The 18,489-nt window shown below is 37.3% G+C and overlaps 2 protein-coding genes across 3 annotated transcripts; one reads left to right on the top strand and one right to left on the bottom strand.

Moving 5' to 3' along the window:
* Positions 1 to 3,687: 3,687 nt before the first annotated feature.
* LOC149015496 (protein STRICTOSIDINE SYNTHASE-LIKE 6-like) lies at positions 3,688 to 5,776 on the bottom strand. Its single transcript, XM_089155939.1, has 4 exons — positions 5,233 to 5,776; positions 4,791 to 5,098; positions 4,309 to 4,441; positions 3,688 to 4,225 (listed from the first exon to the last, which is right to left on the bottom strand). The coding sequence occupies exons 1-4, from the start codon at positions 5,659 to 5,661 to the stop codon at positions 3,962 to 3,964; spliced, it is 1,134 nt and encodes a 377-aa protein (XP_089012065.1). The 5' UTR covers positions 5,662 to 5,776; the 3' UTR covers positions 3,688 to 3,961.
* A 5,783-nt stretch (positions 5,777 to 11,559) lies between these two features.
* Positions 11,560 to 18,145, top strand: LOC149015495 (plastid transcriptionally active protein). Of its 2 annotated transcripts, XM_089156909.1 has the most exons (7): positions 11,560 to 12,031; positions 14,295 to 14,371; positions 15,138 to 15,225; positions 16,187 to 16,261; positions 16,772 to 16,939; positions 17,616 to 17,764; positions 17,954 to 18,145. In XM_089156909.1, the coding sequence occupies exons 5-7, from the start codon at positions 16,805 to 16,807 to the stop codon at positions 17,994 to 17,996; spliced, it is 327 nt and encodes a 108-aa protein (XP_089013035.1). In that variant the 5' UTR covers positions 11,560 to 12,031; positions 14,295 to 14,371; positions 15,138 to 15,225; positions 16,187 to 16,261; positions 16,772 to 16,804; the 3' UTR covers positions 17,997 to 18,145. The 2 variants fall into 2 exon arrangements, with proteins under 2 accessions (XP_089013035.1, XP_089013037.1); XM_089156911.1 differs by lacking the exon at positions 14,295 to 14,371.
* The last annotated feature ends 344 nt before the right edge of the window (positions 18,146 to 18,489 follow it).

Raw genomic sequence — 18,489 nt, 5'->3', positions numbered from 1 at the left:
GTCTCCACCTTGAAGTTCTTAACTCCCTTGCATGACTTTCACCAACTACAACTTTAACAACATGCACATCAGAATTCTCAATATCATCATTACCTTGATCAGCGTCTTCTTAATCAACCTGATCTTTCTTTTGATCAAAATTTTTCTTAAACTTCTTTTTTGGGGTCACCTTGAGATCATGGTTATCTGGCAAATCCCCTGGAGAACTTCTTCTTTTCCTTTTCTCTTTCTGGCGTTCAGCCTCTCTTTCTTCACAAACTGCTCTTTGAAGTTTGGAAATATTAGGGGCCCTCCAAACTCCGGTTCTTGAGAAAGAAATTGGTTCAAAGAGAAAAGAGAAACAAAATGTACATTTGCAAAATGATGGTGAACAAATGAGTAACCTGGTAGAAGATCGTGTCTGATTATGCTAGCTTCAGTCTTAAGTTCTTTGGCATTATTTGGTTCTCCACTGGGAAGCATACCCCATGTATGTTTGTCATAATCATTGAGACCAGAGCGATCACTCAAAGGGCGAAGAGCCTTTTGAGTGTGCAAACTCCATCGAGAACGATAGTTGGGAATCGGAATGTCACAGAAAAAATATCTTTCTCTCCATCCTTTGTTATCATGAGGAATGGAGGAATCAATGAAGATGGGACATGCACCCAACTCAGTGGTGATGCAGGTTCTTCGAGAAAAATGGAGATAACCACGCATACAACCAACTTTCAAAGTAAAGAAATTTCTAAAAAGTTCAATGGAAGGAATACGCCCTAACTTACGAACGAAAGCAAAGAGACAGTAAACAAGCCTCCAGCTATTTGGAGTAAGTTGAGAAGGACAAATTCAATAATAGTCAAGGAGAGACTGAACTATGGGAATCAGAGGGATTCAAAACCCGGACTCAAGATGATCAAGATAAAAAACAATAACACTAGGCTCAGTGTCATAAGGACGATCAGAGGGTCCAGAACCCATGCTCTAATTTTATGAGGGAAGTAATGTTCCTGCAAACTAAAAGACAGAAGAGATTTCTTAACGATAGTGGGATACCATTCAGACCAAGCATATTTTGCATTTTTCTTCTGACCGGCAATGTTCAAAGGAATGTACGGCATGATAACCTCATCATGAGCATATGGAGTAGGTTTCCAGTCTAATGGAGTTTCATCAAAAAGAACGACGCTTAGGGTTTGTTCATTATCGATCAAGTTAGAAGGAACTTTTGCTGGAAGAGAAGATCTAAGGGCTGAAGGATCAGTAGAAGGATCCATGCAAGAAAAGAAAGGAAGAAAATAAAGGGGTAAAAGGAAGTTGCAAACAAACTGAAGGAAAAAAAAAAAAAAGTAGTTCGAAAGGAGGTTATAGAAATGGAAGACAAGGAGCAAGTAAATATAGAGTGAGAAGTGACGTTGATGAGAACTCTTGAAATTTGGAGGGAAGATATACGATGTTTCGAATCAACGATTGTAATTGATCGTAATCGACGTCTAGGGTTAATAGTTTGATGAAAGGAATAGTGCAATTGAACACATGGATGGAGCAGCCACTGTCAAGGAAAATGTGAAAAAATCATGCGGTCAGCATTCGTGGAACTGAAGAGTCGCATTTATGGAGAGGTAGAAAAAGCTGACAAACGAGGATTTTCAGGGATTTTCGAAATGATTTGGGGGATGAGCACAATAACTTGATAATTACGGAGGCTGATTATGTTCCCAAGATGACAAAAACTCAATTTTCTTAGTAGGGGTTGGATCATGGATTAATAACGTGGAATATAGAGAAACAAAGTTGCAGTTACGAAGGTAAATACGGTGGTGTTAGAAGTTTAAACGAGGACAAATTAGAGTTCAGCCACGTGGAGGAACATATTGAAACCTAGCATCGTGGATCAAAGTAAAAACAAAATGATTATTTTTAGGAGATGCAGAAAATATGGCTCTGATTGAATCAATGTTCATTGATTGATCTCTCCAGCTAAGATGATCTAAATGATTCCTAATGAACTCTCAAGATTGAACGAAGAATTCTCCGAATATTTGATGAACTCGTTTGATCAAAGGATGAGTTTGGAACTTTCTGATGAGCTCCAAGGTTGGCAGATGAGCTCAGAATTCTCATGAGCTCTACGAAGCTATAGATTGATCTCGGAATCTCTGATGAACTCTCTCAACTTAAGGATGAACTCAGCGTTCGAATAATCCCTCATAACTGGAGATGAGCTCAAGCACTGAAGAATTTTCACAGCTTATGACAAATCAAGTAATAAGTCAGAAATGATCGAACAATGAATAGTTCCCTTGAGTAAGAAAAAGGCTTAAACCTCCTGATTAGAATTTCAATCAGATATCTACCTGATCAGTAGGCTTGGGGGCTTGTGTTGTGAATAAAATATCCCCTTCTGGTTTGTACCGGCCTAAATGGGTTCAACTAGAGCTACAAAAGTTACATACGGGTCCGCCCAAAAATCGAATAAAGATTAAATCATGTCCACACAATTAAAGCTGGTCATCCGACGATCTTCAATGAAGGAAGGTAAGACAGAAAAGACTATAAATAGAAGTAAAGTACATGTAGATGGTAAGATATTCAAATTCCCAAAATCTCTCACATTCTTCCCACTTTTTTCCATTAAAGCTTGACAAGAAGCTCTTGTTGAGCTCTGAGTGATTCATCATAAATCCATTCCTGACTAGATCGTTGGAGACGGAACGCCGATCCAACCGATCGGCACCGTTTCTAAGAAATCCATTTATCTTGCAGGAAGAAGAGAGATCAAACTAGATCAATCCATATTTGATAGTTTGGTGCGTTATCTCGATCTACAGAGTCAGGCATAATTCGCACCAACAAGGAGTAATCCAAACTTGTTCAACATTCGGATGTTTTCTTTTCTTTTTTTTCTTTTAAGATAAAATTCAACATTTAAGTTGAGGTCTTAATCTCAATCTTTTAGTTTCCATCTTCTAGCAAATGCTTTAGTAGTAGTGAATAAAGGAAGGAATTCTTTTCAGCAGCTTTGATGTTATTATAAAAAAAAAGTGAATATTTTTCTTTTGGTAAATGAGCTATGATGTTGTTATAAAAACGAGTGAATATTTTTCTTTTGGTAAATGAGCACCACACTAGCCTTGAATGCCATTCGGTTTTCTCTCAAGCATGGTAGTTTTGTAAGTTACTTGAATGCGAGTCGGGATCATCCCTACGACGGAAGGCCCACAGGAATAAGTGATGAGATTTTTTTTTTATACTTTTGGCCCCAGCAGTTTGTGGTTGTAAAGCTTGTGCTTCCTGGATGGAGAAATGATCCACACTCCAATGAATGCCATGTGGCTTTCTCTTCGTGGTATCTTATAAATTTGTTTTTTTTTTTTTTTTGGTAAAATAAATTCGTCATTTTCAATGACATATGAGTTCACTACTGTGCAGAGCCTGCAACTGCAACCTGATCAATTTGACAATATAAATAATAACCATCAATTTCATTTAAGGAGAAAATTGCCTTTTCATACGGAAAGGACAAGATCAAGGTGGTACCTCCCCGTCTTTGATGATTTTGTCATATCTAGTAACTATTTCTGCACCTAAACTCCAAACATCTAAATTATCTCAATATATGACAAAACAAGAAGTTTGTGTACTCATGCAGTTTGTATTTTTTTTAATTATTTAAAAGAAGTGCTGTTTACCAAAAAAAAAAAAATATGACAAAACAGAAACGATTTTCAAAGTCTACTATATGATGTAACATTCAAAATATCTGCTGCTGAAGAGGACTTGTGTAGGGGCTTGCTACAATGCATTTCCAGTTTATGAGGGAAAGTTGAAGATCCCCTCCCATGCCTTTTCCCCTTGAAGATCTGAAACTCAATATTTGGATTGTCTTCAGCACATTCTTTCCCAGTTTATTCTTTCTTTGAAGACCAAAAGCCCATGTTTGGATTCCAATCTCATTGTTTACACGTTCCACTCTCAACTTCTAAGCAAGTTGGCTGAGATGGAGACGAGTGATGTAGGAATTGCCAAGATAACCAATGTATAGTTGGTTCCCAATTTTGATGCCACCAGTGACCATGAACAACCCAGGTTCAGAAAACAGTGCAATGGCTTCTCCTTCCAAATTGACAGCAATCACTCCTCCATTACTCTGCATATGAGGAAGTTTCATCACTTTTGACAGCATCCACACAGTTTTTCTGACCAGTGGGTATCTCATCAGATAATCCCAGAACATCGTCTTTCCCTGCCTCCTCCACAAGAAAGAAAAGGCATTCAAGTTCAGCACTTCAATTTGCAGAAGAGAATTACAAGTGGGCAATAAATTACCGTGGCTAATCCAATCCAAAAACTGCCATCTCCATCATAGCGAATGTTGTCAGGGAAACCAGGCAAATTATTAATGAAGGGCTCCACGCTTCCTTGCTTCTTACCTTGAATATGATATTTGCTACAGCTTCTCCTGCAAATATTAATTGGGTAGTTGGAGATCAGTAGAGTGTCCACATCTGTAGAGAAGATCCAGTTAAATCATTCTCATTAAAGCTTGTTAGAAAACACCAACGAATCACGAATTAAAACAAAAACAAAACGAAAAGAACACAGAGCGGTTTACGCATGCATAGCGAAACCCTAGAGTGGTTTACAAAAAGAAGACCTTTACAAAAAGAAAATAACGGAGATGTCTCTCAACCATTCACAAAAAATCTCACCCCAAACCCTAATACAAAAAATCCAAATCTCTCATAGGTGAGACAAAGTACGTATATCACTCCATCGGGCACTGTGCAACACTGGGTAGAAAGACTTACAGCACTGTTTCGCAGAAGACTAGGAAATCTTGATTGGGTGATAGAGCAACTCCATTGGCGAAGTATAGGTGATGAACCAGCACCTGGGTTTTATTGATGGATGGATCATAGCTCATCAGCCTACCATAAGGTCTACCTTCAAGAACATCAACCACGTGTTCTTCCAAGCTGTACTTATATGATGCATCAGTGAAGTATATCACTCCGTCTCTCCCCACATCAACACCATCTGTGAGCTTGAATTTCAAACCCTCTGCCTCGTCTGTCAACAGTTCCACTGTTGCTCCTTCAGTCACCCTCAAGAGTCCCTGCAACCTTAACAAATTATCAATTCAATTCAATCAAACTATATCGATCAAAGAAGAGAAAATTAGTGCTCAGAAAATAGATTCTAGGTTATTGAGGATCGAAGTCGATATCAGACTGTTAATTCCAAGTAGACCTTGTTAGCATCAGCGACGATGAGTTGTTTTTTATCGGCTCCAAGAGCCAAACCAAGCGGTCGACCACCGGTGAAAGCCCAGTTCTCGATCTCCACCTGAGTCTTCTTCGTCTTCTCCTCCTCATCAGGCGAGTCTGCTGCCACCTTAAAACGCCTGATCCAACCATCTTCGCAACCAGTATACAGAAGCCCTGCCTCGGTATCATATGCGAAGTCTTCAGGCCCTGGTAAGAGCCCTTCTCCGACTCGCTCCGCCAATTCTAACACTCGGCCGTAACGCTTCTGCGGTAGAACGGGTGGCGATCGAGACAATCCCTGTTCGGGAAGCGATGCAGGGTTGAACTCATCAAGTCTATAGAGGAGAACCGCCAGCGCCACAGGTGCTGCCACCGCAAATAACAGAAGCATCGATGTATTAGAGCTCGCCATGACCGCTCCGCAGATGATGAACAATGGATTGAGGACTGGAACTAACCGAAGAACTAGAAGTGGGACTCGAGATTCTTTAGAAAATTAATTTCCCAGATCCAGTATGACCGGCGTGCTGTCAACTACTCATGGTCCTTGCATGATTACCAATAACGCCACATATGACAAAGACATGACATAGGAAGACAGGTGTGGCTAAAATTGCATAATTGCTTGGGTAGTGCGCAGCTGCTGCAGCTAATGGTAGAAATCGAAATCTTGATGTTTTCTTTCCAAAAAGTACATGATCACACTTTTGAGAAATAGACAGTTCGATATCAAAATCTCGGTTGTATCCCATCACATGCTGCATAAGGAGCCAATGGAAAGGATAATGGAGTGGTTGAGAATCTCACCTCTCACTTGAGAGACTGTAGGTTCAATCCTTATTGGCGCATATTGGGCTGCAACTGGGCCGGGCTAAACCGGGCTTTTACAATCCCAAACTCAGCCTTATATGTTATAATCTTAGCTCATTCCCATCCTAACCCTAGTTTAGGGCCAATGATTACTATCCCTAGCCTAAGCCCATTCCCGCCCTAATTGGGCTGGGTCGGGATGGGTTGGCCCTGTCCTGGTTCTAACCTTGAATGGCCCTGACCCTAATTGGCCCTAATCTGATTGGCCTTGACCTTGAACTCTATTTGGCCCTATCCCTGGCCCTGACCTTGATTAGCCTTGTCTCTGGCCTTGATTGACCATATCTTGGCCCTAACCTTAATTGGTCCTATCCTTGAACCTAAAATATCAAATGTAAATTTATAAAAAAATAAAAGTAAAAATACATAAAAGTATCACAAGTAAATTAAAAATAAAATTCATAGAAATATAAGATGATTCAAGCTCCTACAAAATAATAAAATAGTCATTAAATTGATAATGTTGCTTTAAACATAAATAAATTCATACTCCATAATTATATATTGAGCTCTGATAGTTTCCCATTGCTTTGGTGATGGAAATTGAAAACCTCTCCCACTACTTTGGTGATATCCTTATTCAACCAAAAAATTCATATTCAAAACTTTGTTAACAAGTAAATCAACAATAATTTAGTATTGGTATTTTTTTCATAGTTAAAGAAAATGATATTTTAGTTACAAACATAGCTATCTGTCCTTAATAAGTTTTTTTTTCTTCTTTCTTTTCCCCTAAAATAACACATTGAAGGCAAAAGAAAAATGTCAATATTCATGATGAGAAGTTGGGGTGTAGATTTGTTAGATATTAAATATCTATATACTAGATTTTATTATTTATAATATATTATCTCGCCTTAATCAAAAAAAAAAATCAATGATTTTTGGGAACTAAAAATGACTTAGTTCAAAAAATATAAATTATCTTAAAAATAATATAGAAAATGAATTCATAGTCTAATATGATCAAAATGAATGAAGATCAAAGTCGAGACTTATAGTTATATCAATGTTAATATGAAAATTAGGGTATAAATCTAGTACATGATCAAGGTCAAATTAACATTAAGATTAGAGCCAAAATTAGGGTTAGGATCCCAGCCAAAATAAGATGGATGCTTATTACATTGGTAATGAAGATATAATTTATTTTTATTAATTTTTTACAAAACATTATCATGTTTTTAAAATTTGACATGTGTTAAGTATTCACTCATGTGGATTAGAATTAATTCCTCTCCATATGGGTGGAGGGTCCAAACTCAAATCAGGGCCAAAATCAGGGTTAGAATCAAAGCCAAAATGAAGGCTAAAATCAAGGTTAAGATAATGGCCAAGATCAGAGCCAAAATTAAGGCCAAAATCATGGCCAAAATTAAGGCCAAAATCAGGGTTAAAATTAAGGTTAAGATAATGGCCAAGATCAAGATTAGATTTAAGGCCAAAATCAGGGTTAAAATCAAAGTTAAGATCAGGGCCAAAATCAGGGCCAAGATTAGGGCTAAAATCAGGGCCAAAATCAAGAACGGACCGGGTGGGCCAGAGAGTAATCACACCCCGCCCTTAGAGCCAAAATCTTTAACCCCTAGCGGCATATATAATATCCCCATCCCCAATTTCCCTGCATAAAAAGCGCCTTTGTTACAAAAAAAAAAATAATAATAATGTTGCGCAAGGAGCTCTAGGTGTGGTAGGGAATCAAATGTAATGAATCTAAAATTTTCGGGTTCAGTGGTGCACATTCAATGCGAATGCACAACACTAAGCTAGGTATGGTCACAATCTCTCCGAGTGGTCGAGGTCAAAATCTCGGCCACTCATTTTATATATTTTTTTTCTGTTACAGATAGATATGATTGTAAAAGTTGTAAAAAAAAAAAGTAAATCGGGTGGTCAAGATTTCACCCTCGACCATCCATTCCATCATCACCGTATGCACCTCAATGCTGTGCAATTATTGCACAGCATTGAAACTCCATCCAAAGTTTTGGGTATCTCCAAACCTTTATACTTTTGGTAATGAGGTATCAAGTGATGGTATCCCCAAACCTTTATGTTACTGGTTTGGAACACTTTTTTTTCTTTGTATACCTGGTCTGAAATGCTTTTCGAGAGTTTGGATCATGTCTTTCTTTCATTTTCAACTTTCTATAGCAAAGTTGGACACCTTGGACCCATCATAATACGGTTGAATTGGACTTATGGACATTTTCTTTTGTGTGCAAGATTCTGATAACTTCTTTCCAAGGGTTTGGTGTGACCATACACGAAGAAAAGATAAAGTCAAAGGAATGTCTATTCTTGTGATTTTGCTTGGGAGCACTACTGCTTCTACCAGTCAAAAGCCTAGAATACAGTCAGATAGAAGGTGTAATTCGCAACACAGAAGGTAGCTTTGTTGGAGGATTCGTGAAAAGAAAAATGAAGATGAATATTTTAGAAGCTGAATTGTAGGCGATCTATGAAGGAATTAACATTGCACGCTAAAAGAATTTCATGCAATTTATATGTGGAATTAGACTCTCTCAAAGCTATTGAACCGAGAGTCCAACTACGAGACTTCTTTAGAAGTCCGACTTCTTTAGAAGAACCTTCGCGATTCTTTTTTGATCCACCCCAAGAATTGGAGGAGATCCTACTGACGGATAAGATTTTGCATGCTTGAGTAATTTTCTTTTTTAGGGTTGCTAAGCCCCGTTTATTTGTTACCAAAAAAAAAAGCCTAGATGTATTTTGGTGTCCAAAACAAATTTAGATATTTAAATAAAATGTTCACTCAACGGTTTAGATTTGCTCTAAACTCTAAAATGCTTCTGGACCGTGCACTGCTAGGAGCGACACTACTGCTCCTAAGCACGATCCCTATCCTTTGACTGGTAGGAGAACTTCAATGCTCAAGTTGTACTAGTAAGAGGATAAACATTATCTTTTCCGGAAACAGATAAAAATATTTAAAAGAATATGCTTCTTACTTGACAAAATCCCATATATAGACAGAGGTTTGCCATTGACACGTTGTCCCAGAAGTTGGTGATGGACCATGTATGACAACTAGTGGACCACAATCAATTTGGGTTACCCTCTTAAGCTTATCATGAATCAACATTTGTCAATTTGGGGGGAGCAAATCCTTGGGTAGAGAGGAAATAATGTCTCCCTTCTATCTTTTATGATTTTTTTTGTCTGTCCTGCCTGGGTCAGGCTCAAACCATGTTGTGTGCAGTGCACTACAAGAAAATTGAGTGGATATGATATTTTTTGACCTTATATAATTTACGTTTATAACCATAGTAGATGTACACGACGAAAACTAAGATCCATTGTAAATGATTATAACTTTATACGACGAATCTAATTCTGTTGTAAATAGAGCATCCTTATACTGCGGAAATTAAAATCCGTTGCATAGGAGTGTTTATTTGTGATAGTAAAATGATTGCCATTGAAAAAAATAATTTAATAAGTTGTTTATACATTTTCTTTTAGGGTAAAGAAGTTAATTTGTATGTTCATGTATGTCTAGTTGGATGAGTACCTGTAGCTGTCTATGAGTCCAGGGATGGACCCATAGTGGGGCCTGGGACCATGGTCCCTCCTGATTTTTAAAAAAATTAGGGTGGACCCATAGTGGGGCCTGGGCCATGGTCCCTCCTAATTTTTAAAAAAATTATATTATTTTTTTATTTTTATATTAATTTGTTTAATTTTTTCCATTTTTTTCTCTCCTCACATTTTACCTCACAGGTAACATGTCACTATTTGGCATTTTCAATCTTGAGAGCAATTATTATTATTTTTATTTTTTTGGTATAAATGAGCTTTGTTAAGTTTAATTTTTTCAATTTTTTACTCTCCTCACATTTTACCCAGCAAACCGGGCGATATGGATATATCTCGCTGAAATATCGACGAGATATGACATCTAAGGTTCGCTGATTACGGACTTACTCTAAAAGCAATTATGAAAGATAAATTATATTATAAAAAAAAGTGATTGATGTGATGTACTGCACTGTCTGCACAGCTCTACACTTGTGAAAAATCTTTTATATTCCCCATTAATTATTCATGTAAAGTGGGTAAGTGTCCATTCATCCCTCATCTACCACCATTAAATGCTTTGAAGGTTGTACCACGGTGAACAAATCTCAATGCAAATGTTTGGGGGGTTTTTGTTTTTTAAAAGTCTCTCGGACCGTCAGATGGTCAAGACTTAAAGAGTCATTTTTCATTTTTTCTTCTTTCTTCTCTGTGAGTTGCAAAGTTGCAGAGGTCCAAATCTACGTTGAAGGCTGAAGCCATCGTTATGGACGATGACGACCACCATCTCCGGCGATTGTAAACTCAACGAGCTCTTCTTAGTCTCTCCTCTCACCTCTTCTCTCTGAAATGCTAAAGTGATGAGACAAGTGATGTTGTCTTAGTCTCTGTATTGCTGTTTCTCTACAAATTTGGTAAGGTTCAAATTGATTCGAGGATTGGAACGACAGCCGGAGATACCGGCAACTTCCTGGAGCTGTTTTCGGTGTATTTCGCTGGTTTGCCTGGAAATCGGCGATTTTTCGCCGAATTTCCGGCGATATTTGGAAATTCCGTTTTCGCCAGAAGTATCGTTTTACCGTTCACCGAAACTGCCGAAATTGTGTTCCATGTTAATATGCTCACCTCTATCACAATTCAAGCATACTGTTCAACATTCCTTTGGGCACCGAGGATCACGATGTTCTTGTCTATCAGAGGTGTTGGTTTCAACCACTAAGATACAATGGCCATTATCCACTCCATGGTTATGCGTTGACATTGAGAGCAATTTTTGAAGGTAAAATAATGGGTATAAATGTCATTCCCAATTAAAAACAAACTCCTCAATCCCTATTTATTTTTCCCTCTCCTCTTTCATATTTTCTTCCTATTTATTCTCTTCTCTTTTTATAATCTTGGGTTAAAGGAAAATTTGGAAAAAAAATTTATTATTAGGTATTCAAAATGACATTCCTAATTAGACACTAACTCATCAATTCCTATTTATTCTCTCATCTCTCCTCTTTTCTTCGTATTTATTCTTTTTCTTTTGTATAAGCGTAGGTTAAGAAAAATTTGGGAAAAATCTTTTTCACAATCAGGTACTTTTTTTTCTTCTTGTTATTTGTTTTTATTTGGTTTTATATCCTCTATTTCTTTATTTTTCTGTAATTTTTGTTATTTGATATTATATTGTGAATAAAATGTCTATAGTTACTAAGTAGCTAACTTCCATTGGTTTGCATCTCCTACTTTTTTTTTTTTTTTAATTAGCATCTTCTTTTACCAAATAAAATTTTGATTTGCATCTAACTTTTTAGGGTTGAAATCATGTATATATATATATATATATATATATATATATATATATATATATATATATATATATATATATCGGCATATATATATTGTATTATTGCTTTAATTAACTTATTTTTATCAAAAAAATATCATTATCAATAATTTATCTATTTTTTAAAAATATGTGTGGGCATATTAGATAAATTCGGATTAAAATTCATCCGGATATAATACAGGATTTGGAAAGGAAAGCGATTATGTAATTGGAAATCGAAAAGAAAAAAAAATGACAATTACCAATCAATAATCGGATAGCGGGTAAAGTTTTGAATTCGAATTCGCATGTCTACTCTAAATTTTCATGAAATTTGGATTTGGATTGGGATAGCGGGTTTGCTAATCAAATTCGAATTTGGATACGGGTGAATCTGAACCGAATCCGAGTCGGCTCTACTTGCGGTGTTTTGTTTGCAGCTTCACGTTGGCCAGCTTATACCTTGCGATACCTTGAAACCGCAAGGGAAGGCACTCCAGTAACTCGCTGCTCAAAGGAGGAGGTTGCGCCAGAATCCTGCGTTCTTCAACTTCAGGTATCTGACGCTCTCTTCTGTCTCTTTTCCTCTTTCTCTCTCTCTCGCCATGTGTTTCTTCATGTCATTTCACCCAAGGATCCTATTTCCTGCTCGAACCATGGATTCCTGCTCTATTTTCCGCAGTAGCAAGTGTTTAAATTCTGATATGAAGTTCTTTTAATAAATGTTTTAGCAATTGTTTTCTCTAAATTCTTCATTCCGTACATTTTCTGGTTCAGCGGAAGTCTTCACATATAGAATAGCTTTCTTTTTTTTTTTCAGCCCAATTTCATAATTTAGAATTCGAGGCTAAGGTTCTGAAACCATGTTTTTATTTCATCATTGATATTTACTTCATCCTCTGCTAACTCAAATGAAACACAAGTGGCCAACACTCAGCCATTAGGTTAGGAGAAGGAAACTCAACTTGTATGAATGCAACTTTCGGCATCTTAGCCATAGTGGTAAACAGCAATGCATCAGAGATTCAATGGTCAGGTCAAGATGCTTTATAGCACAGCTTTCCTTTCATTTTCAGTGTCATATTTCCTTGCAGATGACTGGGACTGGTAGTTCACTGATCAAGCTTTATGCTGAGTAAGGCTCTATAGAAGATGCATGACATCTGTTTGATAGAACGTCTAAAAAAATTGTGCTTTGGGTATGGTAGTCGGGGTTTCCCTTGCAATGGGGCTCTGTTGGTGTTGGGTCTTTGGACAAAAAGAGTGAAGAGGGTGAACGAGCTGGCCTGGTGGGAGAGGTTATAGAAGGTCTAGACAAGGAAAGGTAGATCAATGAGCAAAAGACCTTGGAAACAAAGCTATTAGGACAGCCATACTAGAATGAATGGCAAAGAAGTTCAGGTTTTCCAACCTTCGATCAAGGAAGGGAAGAAGGTGGCTACCTTCACATCATAGAAATACGAAGAGAAAAAGAGTCAAGCAGCTTGGGCTGCCCAAAAGATGGAGAGAATTCCGCAAAACTACCCCCAGATTTTAGAACCCAGCCCTAGTGGAGTTCCAGAACAGGAATCAGAGAGACCATGATATGGCCACTGCTTGGACCATTGACCATAACAAAGAGAAGAGGTGATGATTCCAAGGTAGAAATTGTAAAACCAGCTTGATTCTCATTATTACTTCTTCTGATTGGAAGCAAATCTGGACCTATTTCTGTGCATTAAGACAATACTTAGCAGAAATAACAATGTGATCTTCAGATGAGTTGAAGAGTCTGGCTTGCAATGGAAAGCAGTCAGCTTTTGATGTTCCGCTTCTTCTCCGATTGTTACACTCAATTTCAATCAATGGCTTCTCACAGTACGAAAGAAATAACAATGTGATCTTCAGATGAGTTGAAGAATCTCGCTTGCAATGAAAAGCAGATGGTTTGATATTCTGCTTCTTCTCCGATGGATACACTCAATTTTTCAATCAATGGCTCCTCACAGTACAAAGGTATTGCACAACATGCATTTTGTCAATGTAGATCACCTGGCATGTTATTTCTTCAAAATTAAAAATTGGTTCACCTGCTTGTAGATGGAAGTGCCTTTATACTGATGACAAAGCATTGGATCAGCTACTGATGAAAAGTGAGTGTAGGAAGATGAAAAAGCCCAAGGAGGACATTGAATCGGGTCACTAAAGGTTTATGATAGAGCTGAGAAAATCCTGAACAAAGAACGCAGATTACTTTTTTGTCTACAACAAAACCTACGCTCCACCCTTTCATCTTCCAAACAGGTTATGAAGCCAAACACCAATTCCCCGTCCAAAAAGCACAAGAAGAATGTTTTCTACCGTTGAGCTCCTCCTCTCTGAAACCCATGCCGACCCGTCTCGGTAATGAGGGAGAGATCTGTGAACAAAGGAGAAGCCATGAATAGAGTTTGAGAAGTCTTGAGCAAGAGAAGCCATGAACAGTGGTGTAAGAGGGAGATGGAGAAGAAATGATAGGGTTTTCATAAAAAGATTGTGTATTGACTATTATACCCTCAATTTGCACTTGGAATTTAAGTGACTTGCGCATAAATGAATAGAATGAAATTTTGATCCAAAATCTATATAGACAAAAAGTCTATTATGAATTTTTGGGGTTTTTCTATTCTTTTAAATAAATAAAGGATCCAAAATGGATACCAAATACATAAAAAAAAAAAATGTCAAAATTTGATAATGAGAATTAATACCAAAAAGGCCCTTAATGTCATCTCCATCTTATTATGGAATCTGTATTAGCGAATCACAAAATTAAAATGTTATTCTGGGACCTGTATCAGATAAGGATGGTTGCTGGTCTATGCTCAAAAGAGGCCTGGCTGTAAATCTCTCTGGACCAGCTGAGCTTTACTTTGAGGTCAGATGTATTTAACTTTTGACCATGTATACCTGTTAAAGTATTGGATTATCAAAAGCTTCTATGATCAGCAACCTTTCTATATTTAAATGGAAATCAAATTTCAACGACCTAAATATATTTCCATAATTGCTAGTTTTATATCTCCTAGAGCATGAATGTTTATATCTCCTCGTTAACTTGAGGCAGCTATGGTGCTCCAATTTCTAATCTCCTACTTGCATCTGAAACTTTATTTTTTGTCCTTATATCTATCCCATATCTGATTTAAAATATCAAATCATTCATCAACAAAGAAAAAAAAGATTTGCAAATCAGATTTAGACCTTCATCCTCTTAATGAATGATAATTGTTTATCTGTCATACTTCAATCTGGTTTCTTTCCTCATTTGGTCCTGTTCAAATCAATACACACACATATATCTGTGGGTCTGTCCTTCTGTGAGAACACACCTATCATCCTTTAAACTAAAAGCAGCTGGCTACTGGGAATTTTCTTTTGATGGTGCTTGCCGTGTGAACAATCATATTGGAACTCAAGTGGTGGGGGTTTGATTTGTAGTTTGACTTTACTTAAATTTCTTTTGTCTTGTAACCATTCAAGAGGATGCATTACTATGTTGTGCAGGAATTGTATAGCATTATTTGATGTCATCATTTCATATAAATGTTGGTTCAACAGTACAATAGCTTGAATCAAGTATGTCAGTGCAAGAGCTTTGGCCTGGCCTGTTTTCTCTATGTTGTGACTGTTCTGTTCTGCAGGTTGTGGATTCAATAGTCTTTCGGGTAGATGAAAAGTTTTTCTGGGTCCGGCATCGATTAATCATGGCCCATTAATTGACGACATCAGGTACAGCTTGAATTCTGATGTCATTTTGGTCGAATTGTATAACTATCCTAAGTGAACTGTAGGACTTGCTTTATTGGTCTCAGGAATCCAATTGTATTTGAACGATTCCTGTTTGCTTTATCTAAGCTGATATTGATTTTAACACAAGCCCTGAATTGTGTGGATGGTGAGCAAGTTTTTATTTAATCTTCAAAGTTTTTTCCCTTCTTCCCCCCCCCCCCCCCCATATATTCCTGAATGTTGATTTGTTTTTTCATGTCAATTATATGGGATGGATGTTATGCTGTTTTAATTATGTAGTTCAAAAGGCTGCAAACACCTCTGTTTTTATTTAGAAATGGCCAGTTTTAAGTTGTTTAACCAGAAGATCCAATTCACAACGTCGACACTGAGAATGTTGAGGATCAGTTAGCAGTTCTGTAATACATGAAGACATTCAGAAGTTTTACAAGAAAGATGAGGTGTTACACATCTTTAACTCTTTCTGTACATATCTATTATTGAATCTGTTGTCATCTCATATAAGTAACTGATTGTTTCTAATTGTTGATTATAGATAGAAAGTCGGATTCCTAACTACATGGGCTCTCTCAGCCTGAAATAAATGATAGGATAAGAGAGATCCTTGTGGACTGGTTAAGTCTGTTTCACACATGGAAAAGAAAGGAACTTGAGAGTTCTTCTGTGGAAGCTCAATCATAAAAGACAAAAGGCACCATGCTTTGCTATCCTGCTTACCTTTAAGAAATAAACCTATTCTTTAACCTTGCATCCTATAGAACCTATTGCAATTGGATATATTTTTTATGTTATTTGATGATATAGTGAGCTCTGATACTGCTTATGGAGTTGAGGTTATGTTTGTCCGTGTACTCCTATTCTGCAAGTGCAAGAGTTGATTCTAACATTCACTTTATCGTTCAATAGAAAGACTTAACTTTTGATTCCTTCACTTCATCAGGTTTACTGGTGTTCATGCTTGGTCTGAATAACTGCCGCTTTGTAATAATATCCTTCTCAGTATTGCCCTTCTTTGGTAAGGATTTTGAACTCTGTTTCTTGTTTATAAGCTCCATTTGACACTGTCTACTTTTTCTCAGTGGTAACATTATCCGCAAATCTATAGTTTGGTGGTGTTATAATTATCTATTTTCAAGCTTAAGCAATGTGTGGGCATGAATGCAACTATAGAATTTTCCTGATTCTGTCCACATTAACCTTTGTCTCCTTTCGTTCAAAAACCTTCTTAGTCTTAACCTCTTCATTATTAGGAACTCAACTGGCAAATCCTAATGCCATTTTGAAACTTTAATTTTTTTTTCTTTGAGATTGTGAATTTAGACCCCTAGTTCAGGTTTTTCAGGGGCACTGCATTCCCTTTTTACCGACAAGCTTAATCGGCCAAGCCAGAACATTCAAATTTTTTATGGAGTGACCATAATATATGACCATGGAACCCATACATCTACTTTAGTTCCACACAAAAGTCTTGCAGCCAGGGAATTACTTGGAGTTAATAACCTGCTGTACCACTGTTTTTTTTCAGCCACTTTTGAATCTGGTGAGCAGCTGCACGACAATGGTGAACGGGGTTCCCCACCCTTTGCGTAGGATAGCTACAGTGGGTGCTTTTGTTGTTGGTTCTGTATTTGGTCTCTCAGTGATTTCATCAGTAACCATTCGAACACTACAAGGTGTTACTGAAGCTAGACGGGTAATACTGCACTCTGAATGATTGGCACTGATTTTACACCTTAATCCGCAGTTTTTCCTGGTATGAGTGGGTTTAAATCTCCACATTGTGGGTGATGAAAGCTACGCTGGCCTTGCTAATGACTGAAAGTGCTTTCAGAAATTTTAAGAATCTTTACTGTTCACTAGTTCTTTTAATTGGCAATTTTGTTAGTTTCACAGTCGAGCTTCTTTAACACAAGGTAGTGTCCCCCCCACCCAAAAAAAAAAGAAAAAAAAAAGGGTTCTAGTTAATTGACTGATTATAACTGTTGCATCTGGACTATACTTATCTTCTCTAAATACCCTTGATGAGGAATCAAGGGAGTGAGCATACATCAGGGTTTCCTGGAAGGGAGGTTGTGTGCGTCATGGGATATGATCATTCCTTCTTTTATTTATTTTCATTTGGTTTGTTTGCAAGGAGCTTTAATAGAGTTGCATGTCAAGTTTGACCTATAATAAGGACAACAGGAGAGAGAAATAGATTAATCATGAAGTTATATAATCTTGTACGAGGACGGAGTAGGAGAATTGCAGGATTTGGCTTTTGGAGTGGATTTAAAAGCCGCTCACTTACATTTATGTGCTTCTTGCTTTTAGCAATTCATAGTTGTTCTTGCTGGTGCTAAATCTATATTTTTCTCTGGATTGTTTAGAAAAAGGTAGCATTACCTTGTGGAGTCTGTAAAGGAATAGGTTTCTACACATGCAAGTTATGCAAAGGGAGTTCTACAATAGAATGGTCACCTCTATATGATCCGGTAGTCATACATCCTTGTCTTTGCCCTACATGTGATGGGAACAGGTTTGTGGAATGCTTTTCTATGTTCCTCTGGAATCTGTTTTAAGTTTTTCACGGTAATATAAAACGCAATCAAATACATGGAGACTTATTTGATGATATCACAGTGTTGAGCAAGCAAAGTTGGGTATCTGTCTCTCTTTTTTTCTTCTTTCATACTGACTCTTTTATGTGTGGGTTGATTGTTTACAGGGTGCAACGTTGTCTTAACTGCCTCGGAAAGGGATATTCTTGACCTGCAAGGGGTTGGAGCATGCTTTGCTTTTTCATCATGCATTTGAGGCCTCCTGTATTGTAAGGAAGACTCCTATAAATTGCATCTGATTCTTAATATATTCCATGTATTACTATATCACTCTGATCAGGAAAATGTGTAAAGACAGAGGGGGGGGGTGTGGAAACATGAATTTTTTTAAACTTGAAAATTTCTAGGAAATTTATAGTCCAAGTTATCAACCAGAATTGGCTAACAAAGTTTTCAGGAGGTGGAGAAGAAATTTCAAAATGTCATCATTGGTTCCAAGCTGCATATGAGGCAAGAGTATTCGCCACATTATTTCCTTCTCTCAAAGTATGTTGGAACCTAACTGAAGAAAAGAAGCTTAATGATTCTTGGATATTTGTCATGGTGAATTTTTTTTCCTTTCAAGCTACCTCTGGCTGTTGTTCCCCATTAAGAGCCTCTTATTCCCCCCAGGGTATCCTCTTCTTAGCACACAAGAGTGCTC

The sequence above is a fragment of the Hakea prostrata genome, chromosome 5, assembly GCF_041222555.1.
Source record: "Hakea prostrata isolate BN-2017 chromosome 5, UWA_Hpros_2, whole genome shotgun sequence".
Classification (NCBI taxonomy): Eukaryota; Viridiplantae; Streptophyta; class Magnoliopsida; order Proteales; family Proteaceae; genus Hakea; species Hakea prostrata.
Note: the sequence above shows the minus strand (reverse complement) of the source record. Positions and strands in the feature narration are given on the sequence as shown.